Source organism: Lycorma delicatula, chromosome 8, assembly GCF_047948215.1.
Source record: "Lycorma delicatula isolate Av1 chromosome 8, ASM4794821v1, whole genome shotgun sequence".
NCBI classification, from domain to species: Eukaryota; Metazoa; Arthropoda; class Insecta; order Hemiptera; family Fulgoridae; genus Lycorma; species Lycorma delicatula.
The window spans coordinates 122,028,154-122,053,570 of record NC_134462.1 but is presented as its reverse complement, the minus strand read 5'-3'; the positions used below and the strand labels follow the sequence as shown (position 1 = coordinate 122,053,570).

At 33.9% G+C, this 25,417-nt stretch overlaps 1 protein-coding gene and 1 long non-coding RNA gene across 3 annotated transcripts in view; one reads left to right on the top strand and one right to left on the bottom strand.

The window, feature by feature from the left end:
* Window positions 1-25,417, top strand: part of LOC142328899 (uncharacterized) — a 101,794-nt gene that overhangs the window by 7,890 nt on the left and 68,487 nt on the right. The window lies entirely within an intron of this gene.
* The window catches only part of LOC142328898 (ABC transporter G family member 20-like), a 60,788-nt gene that overhangs the window by 7,472 nt on the left and 27,899 nt on the right, over window positions 1-25,417 (bottom strand). For both annotated transcript variants that reach the window (XM_075373039.1, XM_075373038.1), the window contains exons 9-13: window positions 23,074-23,281; window positions 16,172-16,352; window positions 9,788-9,903; window positions 8,087-8,157; window positions 915-1,003 (exon numbers count right to left, since the gene is read on the bottom strand). In XM_075373039.1, the coding sequence (XP_075229154.1) occupies window positions 915-1,003; window positions 8,087-8,157; window positions 9,788-9,903; window positions 16,172-16,352; window positions 23,074-23,281 (665 nt within the window). The remainder of the gene's footprint in view (window positions 1-914; window positions 1,004-8,086; window positions 8,158-9,787; window positions 9,904-16,171; window positions 16,353-23,073; window positions 23,282-25,417) is intronic.

The window sequence follows — 25,417 nt, the reverse complement described above, 5'->3', positions numbered from 1 at the left end:
GTTTCTATTGAAAAGGAATCAGCACCTTAGACCATTAGTCATCAGCCAAAAGGAAAGGCTGTTGTCTAACTTCTTCACTGTTCTATTGAAATTGGTTTATTAATGTTTACTTGACATTGTTTTATTTTCAAAATTTAAATTCTTTGAGATACTTAATAAAAAATGATACTTATCATTTAAAGGCAGGTGATGGGTGGTAAAACTGTTAGCTACACATTTTCAGCAATTAATAAATACCCAAAACAGTCAGTTTTTTAATAAAAAATAAACAAATTTTTTTAATAACAAATCTATATTTTACTGAATGGGCTTTTAAGTAACATATAACAACATAATTTTCAATTTTTCTTGCAACATTTCTCATTGACACTAATTATGCCATTTCACGGGGGTTTCAGCTTTATTTAATGTAAGAAAGGTTCACATTTGGCTACAGTCAAAAGTTAAATTGAGCGATAATGATAATTTCATAGTGCTGCATAATTTTAAAATAGGGTCCTTTCTTTTGTTCATGTTCAGATCAATTATTTTATATTTCTGTTGTTGTGATTTATTTCCGAGCTGTTAACAAACATTAGTCCTCTATTACTGTGGAGTGCTTTTATGTATGATAGTTTGGCATATCTCTGCTGGACACGAATCCTTCACCTACACCTATCGGTTCAGTCTGTAAGTGCTTCTTCAGTCCCATCAGTACGCTACTTAATTTGATATTCATGTCTATTTGTGGTTTATATTTTGATACTCATCATCCCATGATAGAGAATTGTTTATATTCCTAGTATATATAAGCAGCTAATAAATGAAGTGACAGAATTACTTCTGATATTATTTCAGAAGTGACATTATATATCCTGGGCTCAAAATTTACTGCATGGATTTTAATTTAAATACTATTTATTTATTTATTTTACCTGCAGCTCTGCTTCTTTGCATTACACCGTTTTCTTTTTCTGGCATTATTTGCCCAAGAGTGACCACGACTGGTATATAGAAAAATATTCTGTAACATAAAAATCCAATTTGTTACCGTTTACGTTCTGAAGAGACAATTAATTAATAATTTTAACAACGTTCATATTATAAAGTCAGATATAGGATTGAGTAATTTAATAGATTTATTATTCTGTGGTTATTACTTGTGTCCTTAATTTGTTTGTCCTTATAGCATTTTTTGAAATTGTTTTAGCTTCTAATCGTTTCATCTAATGTATTTACTAGGATGTAGGTTGTTTAGGGAGATTAAGGTATTTGTTTAGTTTTTTTACTGATGAAAACTTATTTTTTGATAATAAATATTGAACCCGTTTTAGGTCATAACATTGAAAACTAGGGACTCCAGTCATTAAATACCAAACTTCTAACATTGTGTTTAGTAGTTAAGACAGTAGTTTTATGTATTTTAGTGAAAATATTAAACATTTTGTCTTATGATTGAAAAGGTTGAAATTAAAATTAGTCATTATGATGAAAGCTTTGAAATGTGTAAATTATTCATTAGATGTATTATTATTTATACATAGAGAATTAGTTCTGAACAACACACAAACATGCACACCTACACTAAAATTTGCATGATACTATAATATCATAATTTGTTCTTGTGATTTGAGTTATGTTGAGAAAATAAAGATAGGAAAATGAAGTAATTAGATAAAATTGTATCGCTTAGACACAATTTAAATGTACATTTGTTATAAATTTTTATTTAAAAAAGGAATTTACACCCTGTGCTTTTCCATGTATTTCAAGAAGTATATAAAAAGAAGGAACTTAACATTCTTGTAATTTACTGTTTTGGCATATTCATATTTTTTTCATTAGAATAGTAAGCCGCAGTGATGTAAATATAATAAAATTTTTATAGTCTGCTCTGAGGCATTTATAGCGTTCATTTCAGCCTTCAGTTTGTTTTACTATACTCACGAATTATTTGCGATATATACGTTTTGCTGTCTTCTATAAAGTCCTTCATTTTATTATCTACGTATGTTGTAGGAGTGGCTTGCAAGAGCCACTTGGGTGACGAAATTTTCGCCTAAACGTTCGATGTTTTCCTTTACTTGCTTTTTTACAACGTTGTCTGTATAATTTTCAGTTATTGATAAAATGGGTTTTATTGAGAAACTCGGTAATTCACCCCTTAGATCGTCTGTCGCTTGATTTAGTCTTTCCAGATTGACAAACAGCTCGCTCAAACTGGTCGTATATTCAGTGAACATATTTTTCGCTCGTTGAAAACTAACGGTATTGGTATCATTTTTTGCGCCGGCCTCAAACGTGGTCGTTTCCCTTTTATATTGTAATCAATCACCGTCATCAGTTAAAGCGAATCCCCTCATCGAATAATTCGTTCACCCTTTTATGTCAAACGTAGCAATTATGTATCGGAAATTGACGTTATCATCCCTTGTAACAGCATCACCCACGTCGCACAACCTGCGTTCTTTCATGTCATAATAATCGTCCGGGGTCAAAGCGGCGGTCCTTGTGAACCTCTTGCGCGCTTTCGGGAACTACCACCGCCTACATGTAATTTCGGCATGTTGTCTACATAAGAAGAAAATTATAAAAGTAATTAGCTATTAGTAGATAGAGCTGGGTGGCTTGGCAACAGCAACCAATCAAGAGAGCAGCATTCTGATCATGCGACTTAAGTCACGCCCACTTACTCTATATAGAAATTTACACATTATGCAGGCGCTTCGGTGCTTGCTGGGGCTGACGCCGCCGGTTTGAGGCAGGCATAAAGGAGTAAAGACCGAAACCCGGTTCTCTGCGTTTAGGGGGGGGGGGGACAGCATAGCCGGACCTTCCCTTACGTGCGGAGGATTAGAGGCGGGCAGCAATAAGAAAAGATCCGGAACCGGGGGCTGATCTGCCGGACGTACAGCCGGTGGGTGGGGAGGCCCCCTTAGAGTCACAAGGACACATCCCTGGGCCGTGTATACTTGAGTGGATGTCCGGCCCAGGGATGTAGGAAAAAAACAAAATTATGTCGATGGTGGGAAAAAATTTAAAAATTTGTTTCGTAATAAAGAATCTCAAAAATTAATAGAATGATTTGGTGGCTAAGATTCGAGCGACCAAAATAATTTATGTAAAAATATAATTTATGTTTCAAATCCACTAGTGGATTTGAAACGATTGGGTGCAAATCCACTAGATTTAGTAATTTCTGGTATTTATTTAAGGGAGGAATTAATTTTAAATTTAGCTTGTTGGATCTCTACTAATTTCTATAAAAAATTCTTGCATTCAAAATTGGAATATATAGAAAATAACCAAGAACTGAGAATTGAAAATAATAATTTAGTAGATGAAAATAAGACTTGAAGATGTGAATTTAAAACGTAAGTTGCAAATTAACGAATTAAATGGTAATGTAAAGAAAATTAAAACTATGGCCACACCATATTTATCTTCATTTTATCCACTCGATGAAAGTGATAACTGTGTTTATGCTACTCTATGAAAGTGATTATGCTATTCGTGTTAATATAGGAAAATAGAAGTTACATTGAATAAACTTAGAAAAATATATCCCAATTTTAACATTTTTTATCAAAAATTAAAAGATCCAAATAGTATACGATGTTTTAATCTTGCTTTTAAAGATCTTAAATTTAAAAGAAAACGTAATCATTTTAATATAAATATGGAATTTGATGATTTTATAGAAAAGTTGGATTTGTTGTATGAAAAAACTTTTAATATGTTGCAAATTACGAAAGAATTACACAAGCCAGCTAGACGTAATTATACTACTAGAAAGACAAAATTAAAGTGCCAAGACGATCTTGTACAAACAGGTATAGTTGTAATGATACCTTATTCTCGATTCAATAATGGTTATAAATATTTGTTGACCATTATCGATTGTTTCACTAAATTTCCCTATGCTGTGCCTTTAAAGAACAAGACAGGTAAAGAGGTCGCGTTTGCTCAATCCTGAATCGCTGAGAGCTGTCCGACGATCTTCATCGTCATCATAAAATCTTTTTTCGTCGGCTATCTCGAAACGCGAACGGTTTATCTCTTTATTTCTTTCTCTCTCCCGGAGCTTTCGATTCGTCGTATAATTTATCCATATAACGTCTTTCATTTTCCCTTTTTGTTAGACTACGAATTACCGATGATTCGCTGTTATCTCTATCACTGCGCGAACTTTAAACAACTTAAAACATTAAAAAAAACCCCAAAAAACAAAAACAAAGGAATAATTAAAAAAATCATCGTTTATCCCGTAAAGAAGCTTCGCTATCAAGCGATTGGCTGCGCGCTCGCGGTAACGGTACAGAATCCCAACGTTCGGGAAGTGGAGGTGCGCGTTCTGGTGAATGTCAGATTCTCTTACCACAGGCGACGGTGTTGGGTATCTCGTACCTTCTCGTGGCGACACTGTTGGGAATCTCGTAGGGTCTCTAATCTTTTGATGAGATGATGATTTCTTACGAGCACGAGAACGATCTTTAGGATCAGAAGGGCTGGGGTTACGGCGTTTAAGTTCTCTTGCCTCTCATGACAGCTAGAGACTCGGTCTGTATGGTTTTTGCTTGCGAAAAAGGTTTATACCCTTTCGATAACATTTTGGCGTAGTTCGGCGAACGAGGGTTATATTTCGACGAAGTGGGTAGATTTTAACGGTCATCTTTAGGTGTGCTTGTGCTAGGATATTGTATTGTATGCGGAGTGGTGGTTTATCGAATAAGGTATATTTAATTTGCCGGCCGTTTCGGTCTGAACAGTTTCCTAATTATTTTATTGTATTTTTCAGACTTTCTGCTGTTTATCTGTCTGTTTCGTTACAGATGGTTACCGGTAGTCATCAGTATCTTACTTCTTTATCGCCTATCATCCACTTATTACTGTCGTGTCCCACCAAAGACTTGATCAATTTGCTTTTTCATTCGCGGGTCCATTATTTGTTCTGAATAAAACAACACTATATGCAGTTCAGTTGTCTCCTCCTCCCGAACGTCTTCGCCTCCTCTCGAACGGTTTTTTCACCTTCGACAGTGTTGTCAAAGTCCTCCTTGTCCTCCATATAAACATTGTCAACGTCATCATTATCATCATCGGTTGTTGATAACATTAAGTGTTTCGATAAATCTACTGGAGGAGATAATTGTTGTTGTTGCTGCTGGTTATCTTTTGTTTTGGATTTAACGCATCTTTAATGCCCTCAAGCTATTTAGTTACGGGTTTCAATAGTTTTTCCCTTTCCAATTCCTCTTTGGCTAAATTATTGATCTACGCTGAATGTTTGCATCGTGTATCATCCCCCAAGCTGACCAACATCAAACTGTTCTCTTCCATTACGACCCGTTCTATATTCAACGGAAGTTGAATCTCTCATGTAAAATATGTTGTTCTAATGAGCTGTTCGAACAGTGAAATATTTACGTTAACTGTCACCGCCAGAAAATATGTTACGTTAACGGTCGCCGATATTGCCAACAAATATATTACGTTAACGATCATTGATATCGGTGAGAAACGCGTCAAAACCGTCGTCACCGGTCTTTCTTTTTATCGGAACGGTGATTGCGAATTTAGAGAAGTAATCAATCATATAGTCATAGTGTACCTATACCCTTTGTTTATTTTAGAATAAGGAATCATCTCGACCAAGTAGACTTGGTTAGAGATCATTGAGCTCTTTCAGCTCTATCTACGAGTCGGGTAATTGCGTCTTGCCCATTGATGTAACTTTCAGCTATTTCATGTTTTATATCAGTCTTCATCTTTATAATAAAAATATAAAGTAAACATCAACCATATTATTACAGTTGAAACAGACAAAACAATTCCAGAGGCGGATCGCAGTGACCCCAAGGTAGTGTTCATATTGTCGGTAGCCACTCGTTTGTCGTCAGTAACTAAAACTCGCTTGTTTGTCATTATCGTGTCGACATAATGTTTTCTCGATCTAAACAGACGCATCGACCTGTACTTCATGGTCAGCAGCTTCTAAGCAGGCTTTGTAATCGTTGAAGGTGATTGCATTTCTTACCACTTTTTTTTGGCAATCTTGCTTTTTTGATCATCTATCATTGGTGGTGCGGAAAGTGTAAAGCGTAGCTCTCAGTCCGATGCAATCCGTTTTCTTCATATTTAAACTTTCCAAGTACGTTTTTGTTCATACATTTATAGTTCGGATGTTCTTTCGCAAAATCCGACGTATCAAAGTGGCAGATCTGATCTCGACCTCTCATGCCCTCGTAAAAGTCGGTTCAGATCTCGTAGTTGAAGTTATCGGTATCCATATACAGCAGCTGTATTTTTGTACTATATTTTGCCTTCATTACCGAGTATGAAAGTCGTACATCAGTATTTTACTTACGTCTAAGATTATTAGGGCGACGTAGATGAGCTTATCAAGGTAGACTCATGTTGACCCCAAGGACAAGACATCCACCATGTGACGGGTCCGACCGTCACGTCATCCCCTCCATACCTAGCCCTTAGCGGCTTTACCAGAGATACTCTGTCTTTTCTATTTAGCCTCCGGAACCACTGTAAGGTATTCAGAGGATGAATGATGATGATGTGTGTCAATGTAAATAAAGTGTAGTCTTGTACAGTCTCAGGTCGACTGTTCCTGAGATGTGTGGTTAATTGAAACCCAACCACCAAAGAACATCGGTATCCACGATCTAGCATTTAAATCCGTATAAAAGTAACTACTGCCTTTACGAGGATTTTAACTTTAGAACTCTCGACTTCGAAATTGGCTCATTTGCGATGAGTTCACCACTAGACCAACCCGGTGGGTTACCGGAGATAGACTGTACCTTTCAGCATCTCTACACTGGCCAAGTTTTCTTTATATGTAATTCAATCTTTGAATGCATCTTGGCGATGAGTTGACAGCCGTTTGCGGTCAGTTACTAATTTGAGTTGATTCGATTCCGAACGTTTTCTGTCATTATTAATGACCTGGTGCAGAGAGTTAAAGGAAATTTCGGTGAGAATAGGCGATTTACTCGATCTCATCACTATGTAACGAAATTACTTTAATCAAATGATGTGTTCTGTATGAAATTGTGTCGTTACTCTTAAATTATCGGATGTTGTGCTCACGCTGGGGACTAAGTATGCTGACTTAGTTGTACAAAAGACAAACGTTTAGCCAGTAGTTTGAATTTTCTCACGAGATACAGCAGTGAAGGCGATCCGTTTTTAAACCGAATTGTTACTACTGATGACGAGACATGGGTGTGACATTACACCGTAATCAAAACAACATTCCATGGAATGGAGACGCTCAACAACACAAGTTCAAGCATACAATATCAGCCCCGAAAATCATGTGCTCTGTGTTTTCGGATAAACGCGGCCGTTGCTTGATTTTTTTTTGTCTCGGGGTGAAGCGATAAATGCCGAGACTTATTGTGAGATCTTGACTACACTGCGTCGCACAATAAAAAATAGAAGGCGTGGCATGGTCATGGGAATCATCCTACTTCACAAGAATGCTCACCCATACGCGGCTCATCGTATCCAAGATCTCATCGCGTCACTTGGCTGGGAACAAATTGATCACTTACCTTATAGTGCTCACGTGGCGCCCAGCCACTACTACTTGTTCCTGCATTTAAAATAGCATCTCGGCTGTCACTGCTACGACGAGGAAGATGTCAAAACAATAGTTCAGTTATGGTTATCTTATCAGGTGGCAGATTTCTATGAAGCTGGAATGCAGAAGCTAGTCACACTACACAAGTGCCTTAATGTAGGCGGAAATGATGTAGAATTGTAGGTTAAGATCCAAGCTTTAGGGTGAATAAAAATTAAAAAAAAATACTTGTGTTTTATATCAAAACGGTACTTACTTAAAAAACATGCCTCTTGTATATAATTCTCTATTAAAAAAACCCATTATTCTCAGAAAAGGTTTGACCACTAAACCAATCCATACCATTGTTTTTGGTGTAGATCAATTAAAACTAAACAGTCATTTGCAAATTTTTGAGTATACACATTATGGCTTCCCTCAGGTATGACTTCTATGTTTTTTTTTTGTTTATTTTATATTTATTTGTATATTCTAATAAATAATATTAAAAGTTAATATGCTTACCCCATCAAATAAGAAGCTGTTTGGGATTTTGTAAACGTTGGATGTTTTGAGCCATAAATGTATTCTTCAATCTGAAAAAATTTAGTGGTTTTAAAAATGTAGAAATGAATTTAAATTTATTAAGTTATTAAAAATTCTCCGGCAGTATTTCCTGTCGTATTATCTGTCTAATTTTATAGTGGTGATTTATGAATTGTCATCATTTTATCTCTAGAACTAGTATATTAGTATGCTACATCTTTGTATTGCATTTCGTTATACCAAAATTTTAGTAAGTAACCAGTTTCTTTTGGAATATAATTGTTAGGTAATAAGTAATATATTTAATATAAGTATAAGGGCTGCAATATAAATATAGCTTCAGCATTTATTTATTGACAGTTATTATTCATTAGGTAGCAGAATAATCCTGTATTCGGAGTAATTTTCACGCTACTATGTATGTAAATTTTGTATTTTTCAAGTAGATTTAGTTATTATCTACGTGCTTTGAATTTGCATCTTTTTTTTAATATAAAATATAAACCTTATCTCAATAACTTTGTCTTCTTCTACCCATTATTCTATTTTTCTGTTTAGCCTCCGGAACCACCGTAAGGTATTACTTCAGAGGATGAATTAGGATGATATGTATGAATGTAAATGAAATGTAGTCCTGTACAGTCTCAGGCCGGTCATTCCTGAGGTGTGGTTAATTGAAACCCAACCACCACATAACACCGGTATCCACGATCTATCGGTGTTCTTTGCTGGCTCATCAGTCAGCTAAAAAGAGGCTTTTAACATTAGCAGTGTGAAAAAAGGCTCTTGTGGGCCAAAGTACATTCTAACTGGACCATAGAAGACTGGAAAAATGTTACGGTTTTCGAGTCACATTTTTATGATCAGGGGCCAAGTGTTCCATACGTTAGAAAAACATCGGATGAAAGTACATCACCGGCTCATATCCAACAATCTGTTAAACATCCTCAGACAAAATTTTTTAGGGTTGCTTCAAATTTAAAGCCCTTGTTCATTACTTCCGATAAATGGTATGTTGAAAAATGATGGATACATCTATTTTCTGAAGGAAAGGTTTATGATACAACTTCAAAACAGATTCCCAAAAGGTAATGGAGATATTATTCCAGCAATATTTGGCGCCATGCCATGCCATATTGCCAAAAAAGTGGAAAATGTTACCGAAGAACTGATAATGCTCCGGCCAGGCAACTCTTCACATTTAAACCCGATTGAAAATCTTTGGGCAATAGTTAAAAAACAACTCTCAAAAATGAATTGTACCACAAAAATTGACCTCATTAAAGCAAAAATCCAAACAAAAATGTGTAAAACAGTTGTTGAATCGACGCCAGATCGTGTCCGTTTATTTTTTTTAATAACATCTGTGTTCGGATTTATTTGCACGCCATTTTACTTAAAAAAATAAAATTGCCATAAATTAATAAATGTTCCTTTTCAGTGTTAGAAGAAGGAGGAAATGCTATGATAATATTAAAAATCTGGAACCGAGATAAGATTACATTAATAATATAGCTTTTTTGTAAAAATTTTATTGCCCTTCAGATTTGATATTGTAGAATTTTCTTCAGGTAAAAAGCATTCCCTGGCCTAATTTCAATTCAGAAGAATCCCATAAATGTCTTAAAACTTAAAATGTACATTACGTCTTTATGTGCGAAACATGAAACAAATTAATACCTTTATTGGTGCTCGAGCTAATGCATCCTGCCAACCGCAGTCTAGGTATAGGTTTTTTAGAAAATTATTAAACTCTTCTGATAACTTGTATTTTATTAAATCGCTAATGATTTTGTCTGGAAAAGAAAATAAAAGGATTATTTTTCTCTCATAATCGATGACTATCGGTTTCCAGCCGATAAGTTCATGTACGCGTAACTGATTTAAAATGGTGACAATACCCAAAGAGTGCATTAGAAAAAAGCAAAAAGTTTTTTTTGTGAGGAAAGGATTTTCTACAAAGTATATTCATAAAGAAATATTTTCTGTGACTGTGCGTTTAAAGTATTAAATAAAATCGAGCGGTGCAGTACTAGTTCGATTAGTTCTCTGAAGAATACTCAAAAATGTTTACGATCACCAATCTGGTCATCCTGTTCAGGTTGTGACAGAACCAACAATGCGATAAGGGAAAAAGATCCTTCCGACAGGCGAAAAACGATTCATCGAACCGACTGCAGTAGGGTTTTCTCGTAGTCGAGCCTAAAGAATAATGAAAGCTCTTCAGATTTACTAAACGTGTGTACACGGTAGTCTGTATCTAGACAACCGATTAAGAAACAATAAATCTAACTGATTTATATAATCAAATTTAATTTATCTAACACGATAAATAAAACTGATAAAGGAAACAATGTTACATTTTAGTGCGAGTCATACAGTACAGTGTCTCGTCACCTACGTAAGAAGTCCTGCTTATATTACGTATAAAAAAGTAAGGATGATGGTCCAAATCAGATTGATATGTGAAAAACTACTAACACTTAATCTATGGCATTAAAACACGAGAAGAAACTTTGATTCTGGTGATATACAAAATTTCATTTTGCTTTTGTTTAAATGTACAATTCCTTTACATTGCGTAATTTAATCTCACTTCATTCATCTGAATAAGTAAAAATAGCTATCGTATTAGTCGTTTCGATTAAGTGAAAGGCAATAGAAAGTTTTATCGATATATATTTCACGTGCGTATTGGTGTATGCACAGAGAGGCATTGTTCCCGAAATTTATTTTGATTTAAATGTAAGAAACTTTCCTCACTTTAAATATAGCCTTATCATCAGTTGTTTCATCTGAAAAATTAAAAATTGTTAATTTCAAATTGAATTTATAATTACTTCGTCACTCGGCAAATGACTAATCGATATTCAGTCCCTACCCAAACACGATGCAACAGATCTTCCATTGTAATCGCCTTCTTAGTTCTTTCGTTTATGCGTTTCAGGATCCGTAATTTTTGTGAGTTCTGTGTTTTTAATGTATCCCCGCAAGAAAAAATTACATTTTTAATATTAAAAAGATTAGTTCCAGGCCTCTTGGACATCAGGGCATAGGCCCCTCTCGTTCTATCCTTCTATCTGCAAATTTTTCAATCAAAGCCTATCCAACAAATGCATTTAAATACGGAGTTATACCATTTTTTTTGGAAATAAATTCGATATAAGTTTTCTAGTCTGTCTTCAGCTAATTGAAGAAAGCAACAGATATTCAGTATTAGAAGATAAACATCTCCATTAATAGTATTTTCAGCAAATCAACAATACTGATTGATTCGCTGTTTTCAATGGTGTTACACAAAACTTTTCGGCTGGAGGCTTTCACTGCTACCAACATAATTTCTCAAAATTTCCCTTTTGTCTTGAACTGAGTTTCTAAAACCCCCACCATTCTTAACCAACGACTATAAAAGAAACAAAAGAATAACGCGGGAAACCCCAGACGGCACCCTAAATGCTCTCGGCAGTTCTTTCTTTTGCCAAATAGCGTATGAAATTCTCAACTATTATCCATTCAGCCTGGTTTCGGCAATTGACACGGAGTTCCAGCACCGACCCGATAATACCGAGCTGACAGATAGTCTCCGCGCGTATCAGCTCATACTTTGAACAAACGTACAGAACATGGATATCGTCCAATTGTCCGCATTGCGGACGGACACATTTCTGAGTCCACCAGGCCGAACGTTTGCAACCTATCCCGGAAAGCTTCACGCTCAGAAAGATAATGCGTCACGTGCTTATTGGGTGAACCCAAGAGGCGCCTTGCAAAGTAACCATGCGTATAACGTTCCTTATCCCATCTGGTCTGCCACAAAGTATTACCGTGTTGTTCAATTTTCCGAACTTTGTTAGAAGTTAATTCACCTAAATTGTTGGCGACATAACGCTGTTGCCACTCTGACGCAATCATGTCTAGCGGTTTCACGCCCAAAATCACTAAGATGGCCTCCCGCTACAGTTAAAGTATAAGTCGTTAAGCCCTCAATAGTATGTCCCGATAGTTTTTAAACTTTTCCCTATCCGCTCAAACAGGCCCGGTTAATTTATGGTACATAATTGCCCGAGGCAATTATGTACCATAATTGCCTCGCAGACGCCCTTATACAGGATACTCGTGGTCTTAAAATTAAGACCCCGATTAGAATTAATCACATGCCAACGTATTGAAGGTGCTTCTTGAATTGCATTTTCTCATCGAGAAACACCCCGATGTATTTTTGTACCTGAAGGTCACATTTTGCGGTGGCTTGCCATCGAAACAGGAACCTGCCGCCTAACAGCCAAACGTCCTTTAAGGAGCATCACTACGATGCTCCACTACGGAGCATCTTCTCCGGCCTGAAAGTCGTCATCTTATGTTGATGACCCACAGCTTAAGTATCCTGCAAGCCTGATTGGCTCGGAACTCAACCTCCCTCCGCGAACATCCTTCGACCAGCAGGAGCCCATCATCAGCATAACCCATAATGCGACACCCGCTGGGCAACTTCAGCCGCAGAAGAGAATCAAACTCTATCATCTACAACAAAGGATCCAACACGCTGCCCTGAGGACACCCTGTGGACAGCGTTTTTCCTACCTCTTGGCTGCCCTCGCGGAGTAGCACATATAAATCGCCGAAGCAACTTTGCATTATCTGCAGTTTACTCACAGTGCATTCTCTTTTTTGCAGTTTATAAGTGGCCTAGGGCTACCACAAATTGCTAAACATCCCTTAAATGTCTATGAAAATTCCCAGGACATATTCCATCTCACTGGTCGTCCTCAGTACCACGACGGAGTATGGAGTAAAGATCCTCAGTACCTTTTCCGGGACGAAATCCATACTCTCATCGATAAGCCACGCGAGGTTAACCTATCATTTATGCGAAGGGACAGAACTTTTTCAAAGACCTTACTAATAGTCGATAGTAACGTCATGGCCTATACGACGAACTAACATAACAACAGGATCCTTTTAAACAACAATTTAACAATTCCCTTCTTCCAACAAACCGGGAAGCATCCGCCAAATCACAATTTATTTAAAATACGCGCGATAAGTCTCAATCTTTCCCCTACCGAGTGAACAAGGAGCTCCGCCGTTATTCCATCGAAGCCCGGGGCCTTACCTCTACCTGAACTGTAGATGGCTTGACGCACTTCGGCCTCAGTAATCTCCAAAGATAATGCTTCTCGAAAACGGGCAACCTCACGTCGCACCCGGAGATGGTATACGGTCTCTCCAGCTTCGTCATCATCTGGCAGTAAATCGTCGAATTCGAACCAGGAGAGCGAACATCAATGGGCGTGATTAACGAATTCTCTTGTTATTATTAAAGAGAAACTGTATTAAATATCCGCGTTCCCGTCCATAGCCTTAAATTATTACTTATTCCATCTAAAACAGAACAGCTAAAAAGTCTGTTTTTTTAGTGAAACACTGTCTGAACTTTATCGATACAATATTCATCTCTTGACCGAACATCGGTAGATTTGGGTTTGTGAATTTCTTTCTTGTTTAATCTTGATATTTCGACACAGATTCGTCGCATTACAATCAAATTTTATTCGGTACGTTCCATTTTTATTGTAATTATCTTTTTCTTCTGTATTATTTCAAAATTTATTCCTGATTATTATTTGCGCTAAATGCTATATTTATATTTCTTAAAGAAGTCCTTTATATGATTTCTTTTTCTGTAAACGTAAATTTTGCCAGTTTTCGTTTTATCTTCTTTCTTTTGGTATTATCGTTCCGTTTTTGCCTTTTTATCTTTCGAAATACTTTCCTTATATTATTGTTTTCTTATATCATTATTCGCTATTATTTGAAAGATAATATCGAGTTTTTTTTGTATTATATTTTACTTAACGGTAAACCGATGACGCGATTGGACATATGTCTAAACGCAGCTGATTTTTTGTTCCCGTGTACGGATAGATCGTTTTTATTATGTTATATGTGTATGTGTATTCTCTATATTACCTAATTGTAGTTTCTTGTAGTTTCCTTCTTATTTTAAAATCTAAAACGTTTTTCATATTTTAGCTTCTTTTCCGTTGTAAACTTAAATTTTTACGTACAGTATTTTGTTAATTTCATTTAATATTAAATCTCTATTGTTTCAGTTTTATCCTTTACTGTTATCAACGAGTCTTCCGTGTATCTTACGTTTACTAAATAGTCTATTTCTAATATCCCGGATGTATATTTTACTTCTATATGGAATAAAACATTCATTTAAAATTCCTTACAAAGGATATCCCGTTTTTAATCCGTCTGGTATTTACATTTTGTTATTGAATTTAAACCGGTTTCGATCCAAAATAACTCAAGGTGTCTCTACACTCTCTTTGTTACTAAACAAATTTGATCGTTGCAGATATAAACCAAACGATTTTTTGTAATCCTTATTTTCTCAAATTTATTTGCTACATCTACGGAATTTTTAACTTCGTTTTTGTTTTCCAAAATTCCCATTTGTTTTATAATATTTTTCAAATATTTAGGTAATTCGTATGCCGGAGCTGTCCTACAGTTTATTATCGACCTATCGGTTGATTTTGTTCGTGTATTATCTGCGATCTTATTTTAGGATTATTTACAATTTTACGATCTTATTTTACCGGATTTATCTACAAATAACTAATTTCTTAAATTTTTTATAACCTTCTTAATTTGCCTTCGCTATACTTCCGTTTAGGTTCAACTTTGCAGTTTGTTTTTTGTACGTAATTATTTCTTTTGTAATTACTGTGTCGTGTTTTATGGACTTCTTTAAAATTTTAATAGATTTTTCTTCTTTATTGTTATTTTTATTTTATCGTCGGTATATTACTTTACTTATACTTTCCCTTGTTAAATGTATTTCGTGTTCTTGTTCTTCATTCTGCAGTAGGATAATGAAAGTCCATTTTTGATATCTATTCCTTCCCGATTTTCCTACTCCATATATTATGTTTTAATCCTTTACTTAATAAATATTATCCCTCTTCTTTTGAAACTAATTTTAAGTTAATTACCCTATCGTGAAACGTACCATCTTTCTTCCGATTCGCTAGATTCTTTTCAGTTTTGTTAATTTATTTCGATATTTATGATTTCTTACCGAGTTTGTCACTTTTTTTAAAATTCATTTTGATTTCTCGCCTTTTGTTTTTTCTATTAATGTATTCAAAGTTTCTTTTTTAGAAAAAAACGTTCACTAAGCGTTAAGGTAGGTGTAGGTTTAAAACCTTATCGTTTAGCTTGTTCTTAATATATGTCTTAACTTCCTTTTTCACCCGCTATTTTCTGTTTTTCTAATGACGTTTGTCGAAGAGTAATTATTTGCCTTATTCTTAATTTTAGCATAAGCCGGAATCGCGTTATTTTCCACACACCATCTGTTAAACCAAATATTGGCTATCGTCTTATGTACTTTAGCGGTATTGAATTGAAATTTTTTCGCTAACGTAGTCCGGCTGACCGGGTTAAAGTTTTTAGCGTTTTTTATTTCTGCTAGGATTATCGTAATCGATATTTATCGTAAGTTCTTTTCTGCTCTTCCTAGCACTGTCACTAACGTTAAAACGTATGACTGTACGTTCAGTATCACGAATATTAAATAAATTAATAACGATTAATGTAATCCACGTTACCGGCACGTTGACATGTACTCTAAATCTTTCGGCCTACCCAGAAGACATCATCAGAAGTTTAAACTAATATATTTAAAGTCAAAAGTTAAAAACATCATAGTTAAAAATTTAAAAACAGTCTTGACTGTCCGGGTTTAATGTAATCCACCTTACGTGCTGGTAAGTTGGATTACATTAATCGTTAATTTATTCATTTAACATATCAGCGGTACCATGTTTGAGAAGTTAATCGTGCATATTATGAAGAATCGGACAAAGTATTGATTATCTTAAAAATAATGTTACTTAATTAAGAAGCGTGAAAAGCCAAAATTACCGTGAAGTCATATCTTCAAATTACAAATAAATTAATTTGTTATAAAAGTATTTTTGCGACATAGTTTTCTTTTATACCAGTATTTTAAAAATTATAAAAATAGTATTTTTTTTTTGTACTTACTTGTTGAATCCATTTGCACCTGAATTGATCCCGTTTCAAGCGACTCGTTTTTAATATCAGTGATTTCAGAAAATATTCTGTCTATTAGTGAAGATGAAAAATTTGGTCCGAAGTATATTAATCCCCAAGCGTTATTATTTAACACTGATTTTTTTGCTTCTTCCAGATTTTTTTTGTCCGCCTAAAAATTGTTTTTCTGTGTAAAATCTTTTAATTCGTAAAGAAAAAAAAAAAGATAAAATAATAATTAACTAAAACAGGGTTAGGAAACCTGCAGTTACACAACGGTGCCCGTGCCGCGACAGTAATAATGTAATTTAGTCCATTATTTGCACATATCGGTAAGTTTTTGAAGTATTAATCAAATTCCTCGAAGATGACCCGTTCACAACATATTTAAGACTGTATCCTGGCCAACAGTTAGATGACGGTAAGGCTGTATTTAATTTTCGTTTAAGCTGCTTAAGATTTATTGAAATTGTTTTCAGAATACCGACACAAAAGTTCAGGCAAACTAGAAAATGTGCGACAATATAATTTCAGAGATTTGCGTTATACGTAATTCTATAAAAATGCATTACAGTCAAATCAAATACTAGTTAGTAACGATACCGAGCAAAAAGTAAATCAAACGTATTCCATTTCAGGGAGAAATTCATCAAGAGAAATTTTAAAAGTTCTTCACTTCAGGGACTTCTACTGCGGTTAAAAATATTTAAAAATCAGTTATTTATAAGAGACTGTAAATAAAGTACTTTGTGAAATAATCTTACGAATCTGTATTAGCCTAAATTAGTTACTATAAGGAAAAGATACTACATGTAGGCCTACTTACCATCGGTTTTCATTTCGTTAGCTATGTCATTCCAAATTCCCCCTTTTTGACTTAGTTTATATACTTTTTGTTTGCCAAATTGTTAATTACAGGATGTCACCGCACTAAATCAATCAATCAACTGCTCGTCATTCATAATTATTAACAGTATTTTGAGTGAAGCAAATTAATAAAATAAATAATAAATGTAGATTATATTATCAATAATTATAATAATAATAATAAAAAGCTTAAAAAAGTAGTTCGGATAGTATACACAATTTAAAAACAATAATAACGCTAGCATATAGTATTATGGGGATGAAAATAAAAAAATATCGTTGGTTATTTACTGTCTGTACATATTCTTCCACCGAGTAGCACCGTAAGATACTGTGATGGAACGGTTTGAACATGTCAGTAACAAAACAAGATAACTGTAGAATTTCACTGCGCTATGAGAACATGACACTTGTCTGGCAAATGTTATGCGGCCTTGCGTCTTAAATTTAAATTGCCCAGAAACATTCGTGGAATCGTGGGCAATAATAAACAGATTTTGAACCGGGTGTTTTAATTTCTTTACATACTTTTTAATAGTGTTATTCTTATAATTTTTTTTTGTTACCGTTATTCGAGAAGGAGCCCTTTACATTCCTCTCGGAGTTAATTAAATTTATTTTATTTTAGTGTATATATATATATATATATATATACATACATACAAACACATATATACACGAAGTTCTGCTGATAAATTTTGCATACTATTGTGCTACACGGAGACAAAAGGTATATCGAGCCGGGCGTGGCAGCACATGGTAGCTAAAATCCCCTTCTAAAAATCTGCGCGATAATGCGTTGAAATCCGTTTACCGGTTTGTTTTCAGTAGCAGTTAAAAAAGAGTCGAGTACGGCCAGTATATCAACACGTTTAAAACAGCGCGCAGTGATCGAATTTTTAACAGCAGAAAATGTGAATCCTACGAATATTTTCCTCGTTTAAAAACCGGTTTACGGTAGTGAAACTGTTGACAGGAGTACTGTAAATAGGTGGGCGTTGAAATTTCATGAATGTGAAGCCGGTAAAGCGACAATTGAGGACGCACCTCGCAGCGGACTACCGATTTCTGTGACTGACGAGAAATATCGAAAAGGAGGCGGACGATTTGCTTCAAAGTGACCGGCGAATCGCCGAGCAACACATCGCTATTCAATCAGGCATATCTAAAGAACGAATAGGCCATCTCATCGAGCGATTGGGTTACCGTAAAATCTGTGCACGATGGGTACCGCGCACCTCTTATGGCTCTCCGCCAGCTGAAGTTTGAGCCTATTCCGCATCCGCCATATTCGCCGGGTTTGGCTCCTTGCGACTTCCACTTCTTCCCTCATAAAAAGGGAATCTCAAATGTAATCATTACACTATAGACGATGAGGTCTGTGTGGTAACGGGGATTTAATTTGCATTTTGTAGCTAAGGTATTGCACTTTATTAATTTGTTATTTCATTCCAATATCAGCCAAGCTTTTTGTGTGTGTGTGTCTGTGTGTATATTTAAACTTCTGTGACTGTGTTTTAACGTCTGTGGAAGTAGTTAGAATTCATTTTTTGGTGTGTTAGCTGTGATAGTAGTAGTATGTTTTTGTGTTAAATATTTTTAATTTAATTTTTTTTTTTTATTTTGTTTTTAATATTTTAGTTTAAATTTTTTATTAGATTTTATATTTTTGTTTTCCGGTCGACGATAACGTAAAACGCTTAAAAAAACTGTTACGTCGGAATAGACCGAGAACTAGACCTTAAAGATTCTGATGTAGAAGTTGGTGGCTGAACCTTTCCATTGATTTCAGTTTTATGTTTGTACAATTTCTTCTTCTTTAATGATAAAAGTAAATTATAAAAAAATACAAAATATAAATTCTTGTGTAAAAAAGATAAAAAATATATTAAGATAAGTTGCTATTTAAATTTGAAGTGTATCCAGAAATTCCTTTCTGAACTTTTATCAAATTCCTTTATCAGTGATTTAAGTGGTATTATAAAAGCCAATTATTTTGTAGCGGGTAGAAAACTTATTGTTACTACCAAATCCAATCCAAAAGAATATTTTTTTAGGTAATTTTTTTATGTGTTCAGTTAGAATAATCAGTCTGTGTTCTCAAAGTTTGTGTAATGTTTTTATCAAATTTCTTATTTATTATTATAAATTTCTTATTGTTTAACTTCTTGAGGCCTTAGATTTTTACTATTTTGCGCAAAATTTCTAAAAAAACCCCAGAACTGCTAACTCACATCCATACGCAATGTGATGTAAAACTTACATAAATTAATGAAAACTACATGCGGCAGAAAATATATGCAAAGCTGTTAATTAGCCAATAACACAGGTAAAAAAAAAAAAAAAAAAAATTGAGAAGTGAGATAAAAGTTGGTGAATTAGGATGTATTTTTTATTCTGAATCTTAAAATAAAATCAGTTTTTCTTTTTCATCCTCAGATTTTTAGTTACGACCCTTAAAAATATTGAGAAACTTTTTAAATAATAGAAATTCTTAAATATATTGGTGGAAACTTCTCCTTGTTCATCGCTGATGTCATCCGAGGGAAAAAGTCCAAATGAGAATGTAAAAAATGAATTTTCAATAATCTGCAGCCTAAATCTTTGTAGTTCACCGAGAGTGAATTTATAAGCCGATCATGGTGTTCAGTTTTTTGTTTCCAAACGACATCTTTGAATGACTTCCATGCTGCTAGTTCTTTGATTCAGTTTGCTGTCAAGTATATTTTCACGAATTAATTTTCTTATTTGTGGCCAGATGAATATTCCCTCTTTTAATTTGGCTTCATTTAATCGTGAAACAACCTCAACTAAATATTTAACGCCATCTCCATCGTTATCTAATGCGTTTACAAAATTCTTCATCAGACTTAGTTTTACGTGTAGAGGTGGTAAAATAATACGATCTGCTTCGACAAGGGGGCCGTTGACAATATTTTCCTTTCTTCGGTTAAACTGATTTCTTTATGGCCGCCTTTCATAGTGTAGTTTTTGTCTTTAACCCGAGTATCCCGCAAACACAGGAAACACATATTTTGTAAAGGTACTCCTTTACACAGAGACCGAGAAAAAGCCCTATCGCTTTCAGGTCAGCGATGATTCATCATGAGTGTTCATCATACTAATAGCGTTTAAAATTTTTGACATATACTTTCATTCCTAAAGCGTGTGCTGCTGATAAATACCGCCTTTAAGCTTCTTTTTGATGAGACTAAACAGATGCCGATCTTGAATAACATAATGTCCGGTTCTGACATTAGCCGCTGAACATCGTGGCAGAAACAAATTAAACCATCTCTTCTTAAGTATTTCGGTAAATTTTCGTTTTGCTCTTTATATATTGAAATTTTAATATCCTTGTTTAACAAATTTCATTCTTTAAGACAAGAACCTAGGAGTTTTGTTGCGTGTCGTTTCGACAAGTACAAGTTACGAATTAGGTCGCTCAGTTCTGCTTGTGCGATGAGGTTAGGTTCAGTATTTGACTCTTCTGGAATGTAAGTTATATCTATTGAAGTTGAGGAATCATCGGTCGAGTCTTTTACAGACTCAGAGATTTCCTTCCAAGAAGTTGGAGCGATTGGAATCGGTAAATCAACACCGTCAAGTACCGGTCTCATAGCCGAACAAAAATTTTTTTATGCGATACTGCTTTTATTGTTTGAATTGAACCCGTTAATACTTGTTCTAAAATAGCAGGCATCATGATAGTAGGCCCTTGCCGAATCGTAGGTTCGCGAAAAGGCAAATGCTGTTTTTTTCCTTTTAACCGCCGTGTTAATTTAACATAACGCTTGATGCGTGCTACCTCTGACAAATGAAGAGGTATTGCGGCAAATAGATGAAGAAAGAAGCATTTGGAAAAATATAGTTAAAAGAAGAGACAGACTTATAGGCCACATACTAAGGCATCCTGGAATAGTCGCTTTAATATTGGAAGGACAGGTAGAAGGGAAAAATTGTGTAGGCAGGCCAGGTTTGGAATATGTAAAACAAATTGTTAGGAATGTAGGATGTAGAGGGTATACCGAAATGAAACGACTAGCACTAGATAGGGAATCTTGGAGAGCTGCATCAAACCAATCAAACGACTGAAGACAAAAAAAAACGCTTGATGCGTGCTACATATAGAACCCAGGATTTATCTTGGTCTCCCAAGGGACGGTCAAAATAATGTTTGTAACCGGTTTTCAGCAGATTTGATACCGGGTTTTGTTCGACTCTTTGTGATGAATTCTCCAAAAACGTAACAAAAAATATTTGAAGAATTTTTACAAGCCCGATTTTTATTTATTGTAAAATTCAAAATGTTTTAATGAACGAAAGTAAACTGAAATATTACGGAAAATCTATAAAAAAATTACGAAAAAAATCTGTATACCACATGACTTCCTTTATGCCTGTTATGAATTACACACGCATTTTTTTAAAATGAAAAGTAGATAAAATTTTATTTTATTAATAACTTGTGATATTTTTCATTTTCTTATTCTTTATTTATAATTATTATTTATCGTAAAAAAGTTTTACAATGAGAGATTAATAATTATTAATAAATCAATATATTTAAATTAAAAAAAAAAGTTAAAAAAATGGAGATGAAGTCTGATTCAAACCGATGTGCCTTCCCCTGAGATACAAATTCTTTAATTTAAATTTTATTTGGCTACAACTCTGGAATCGATGAAAATAAATACCGCTTATATTTCCTTGAAAAGCTCTTGATGAGGGCTAATTACTGTAGTTTATAATGTTTGTATGATAAAACCGCTACCTGAAGAACACAGCAGATCGTACGAAGAGCTGAACTCGTACTGAAGAAAATTTCATCGCGTTGAATTAATTACTTATTACTAAGGGGTTGTAGCTTAACAATGTTACGTGATGGGTTGTTATCATATAAAATGCTATATAGAACATCTACTCTTTTTCAGTTCCAAATTTTACGTTGACCAGTGTAATCTCAAAAACTTTCCGTGTTGGAAATATTACAGAGGATTTTACCGTACATAAACAAAACTGTATCGAGATACCGACAAATATTCTATTAATGAAAGCAGATGTACATTCAATTACGCGTATAAAAATCCTGTATAACCATCAGACATGGCATAATTAACGTTTTAAAATCACTTGCCTAGAAATAGGATTTCTTTTTCAATTATTAACCAAATCAAGCCGATTTTACTCGTTTTAATAAACCCAAAAGCGTATTATGTCGATATGCTAAATGTAATTATTATTATTCCATTTTTTAATTAAATGTTTTAACGTGTGTATTTTAAAACCAGTTTTCAATTGTCACATTATTTTATCGATGTCCTTTTACAATCTTTTAGCGTTCGTTTTAGTTTTGTACGCTGTGCTACCTCTTGTGAGTTTTTTTACGTGTTCGTTTTAATACACCTTTTGTGAGATTAAATATGTTCTTAAATTAAATATTTTCTTAAAAATTAATCTAATGCGGCATTTTTGTGGCGTTAAGAAAAGTCAAATATATTTTTCATCCGCATACTAAACGGGTTTCAATAATTTCAAAACGGGTCCTATTATGGTAATCCTCATTATAAAACTACTGATGAAAGAGCTGAAAACATTAAAAAAATCTTTCGGTTACATATTTCTAAAAATTTAATTATTTTATCGAATTCTTTAAGTTAAATAGCTGTATGTTAATAAGAAAATATATAAACCGGTCCGAGAGATTTTCAGTTCCTCTTCGGGTTGATTATCCTTTCCCTCATCCCGTACGGTTTCATTAGACTTTTATTTGTTCGTTAGATAAGTACCTTGTGATCCTGAACCGAATCGGTGACGGCAGGAGGCAGTAGCTAGTGTTGTACTTGGTGGTGTATGTTAATAAGATGGTGACTGCCTATCGGCTTGAACATGTTCTCTGTTTTCTGTTTGAGAGCGCATAATTAGTTCGAACCACAGGTGTTACAGTACCTGTCGCGTTAAGCCTAGCCCTACTATTTCTTCACGATAAAGATACGTTAAAGGTAGATAAGCAGTAAAAATCATACCTGAATGAAATTTGATGAATTGTACAAATGTTGAAGATAGCGGCAACTCATTGATTGTTCATAATTACACCCTCTTAACGGTTCGGTTGAGCAGTTAAGTGTATCGTGATTTACAATCGATAAGATTAGGCCTGTTGGATCTCCTCCCCACGCTATATTTCTTACAAAGCAGCTTATCACTGGTATTATAAGTATGAATAACAGAAGCCTTAAAAATAACAAACAATTTAACTTATAAATAAAGGTTTTAGATGCTATTATAAAATTAATAACGATGAAACATTTTTAATATAAATATTACTGGACTGTAATTAAAATTAGAGCTTATTTTGATGAATATTTTTCGATAAGGTTTACTTTAAGAATCGTTTCGTTTGAAAATAAAATTAAGTCGTGTAATGTATCGCGTTTCAGAGTTTACGTGAACTCAGAATAAAAAAATAAATTTCAGGATTTACTTGGCTCTGATTTTTCATTATCTAAATTAAATACGTACAAAAAACTATGTTAAGTGGTTAACTGGAAATGTGTTTTTATTAAAATAAAATATTACCGAAATCTAGTCGGCTGATAATCACGGGCTATTAAATAATCTACCCTAGGAACAGCAAACAACTCCTCTATGTTAATTATCTTCTGACAGGTGCCCTCTAATAGTTGCTTTTTGTAGTATGTGAAAATGTTACGTCTGACCGGGACTTGAACCCGGAGTTTCACAATTCCTGTTTATTATTTAAGTTTTTGTCTGTAAACTAACTTTTCTGATTTGTTATTCCCCCTCTTTAATTTTTTTTATTTTTTTCAATAACAAAAAAATAGTTAGCAATTTTTATTTTTTTTATTCCTTGTACACTGGTGTAAAAACGAAATAATTTTGTGTTCTGTAACTGTTGTTTTTTCTCTTTTTTCTGAATCGTCTACCTCAGGTGTATGTAAAATCAGTTACTTCTTTTATGTACTGGCATCTTTTCTTTTTTGCCAGAAAGCTTTCATTCTTTTGGACAAGGTTTTCCTTTGTTCTTCTCTTTTGGAGTGTTGTCCGCGTTTTGACTTTGATTTCTCCTGGAATCTAAGTTTTCATTTTTTTATATTTCCTCGGTTTGTTTTCGTTTTTAATAGTTTCGTCTGTTATGTTTAGTTCTGCTAGGTCTTCTTGAACCAATTTGAACCATTTGCTGTTTAATTTTTCTAGAATTGAGGAATTTAAAGATTTGATTTGAATTTGTGAAGAGATGATTGTAGAAGCCAGTTCTTTTTTCTCATTGTCTGAAGGTCCTTTTATTTCAGACCTAATATTTTTGTAATGATTTTTCTCTCCTTCTTTTTCTAGATTATCCATTTTGCTATTAATCATTAATGTTTCTGCTCTATACAGGGGTTCTGGTTTTATTACTGTGTTGTAATGTGTAATTTTAGGTTACCAAGAATGTTTATTTGTTATTATTGTTTATTATTATTACTGTATTATTAAATTTAAAAAAAAAACAATTCATTAAATTATTATTTTTAAATATACTATTTCCTCATTACTTACTTATCGATTGTTATTTAACAATCAAAATAGTAATAATTTTTTTTTTGTAAATGTCTTTAGTTGCTTTTTTATTTTTTAATTAAAGTTTAAGCAAATTACCGGTTTAATTTTAGTTAATTCCTTTAAAAACTCTTTACCGTAGTATTTAAACATTTTTTAAGTTATTTGCTTCATTTTCAAGCGAATAGAATATTTCTGTTTTAGATGTAATTAAATTATCTTCCTTAGTAACTTTTTCCAGGCGATATTTGTTCATTATGTACATTACTTGTTCATTATAACACATTACTATGTACATTACTTTGTTCCTTAAATTGTACCGTAAAATTTGAGTTAAACAAGTCTATGGATTATGAAATTTCAAATTATGAAATTTAATTAAGATGAAACACGGTAACATTAAAAATTATTAAATCTAAAAATAATTATTTTTAAATTGTATTTTGTTTCATCATACTGTTCCAAGAATTCTTAGATTTGTAATGCAATTTTTTCTTTTTTGTCCAGAAAGCTGCATTTGGTATTAGGTTTCGTGTATACTGATTGAAAGATGGTCTTTATCGATATAGGAAATGTATTGTTAAAGATCTTTTTAATATTATAAATTATTATATATTTTATAAATTTTGTTGATCGTTGGTTTTACAATAAGTTGCAAAATGATGTTTTGTGATCAAATTTGTGGATTTCTCTCGTTTTTGCATCGCGTGCATTAGTTAGGTTTTGTTTAGTCGGAGTAACTAAATAAGCTGGCCTCCGTAGCACAAGCGGTAGCGTCCTAGCCTTTCATCTGGAGGTCCCAGGTTTGAA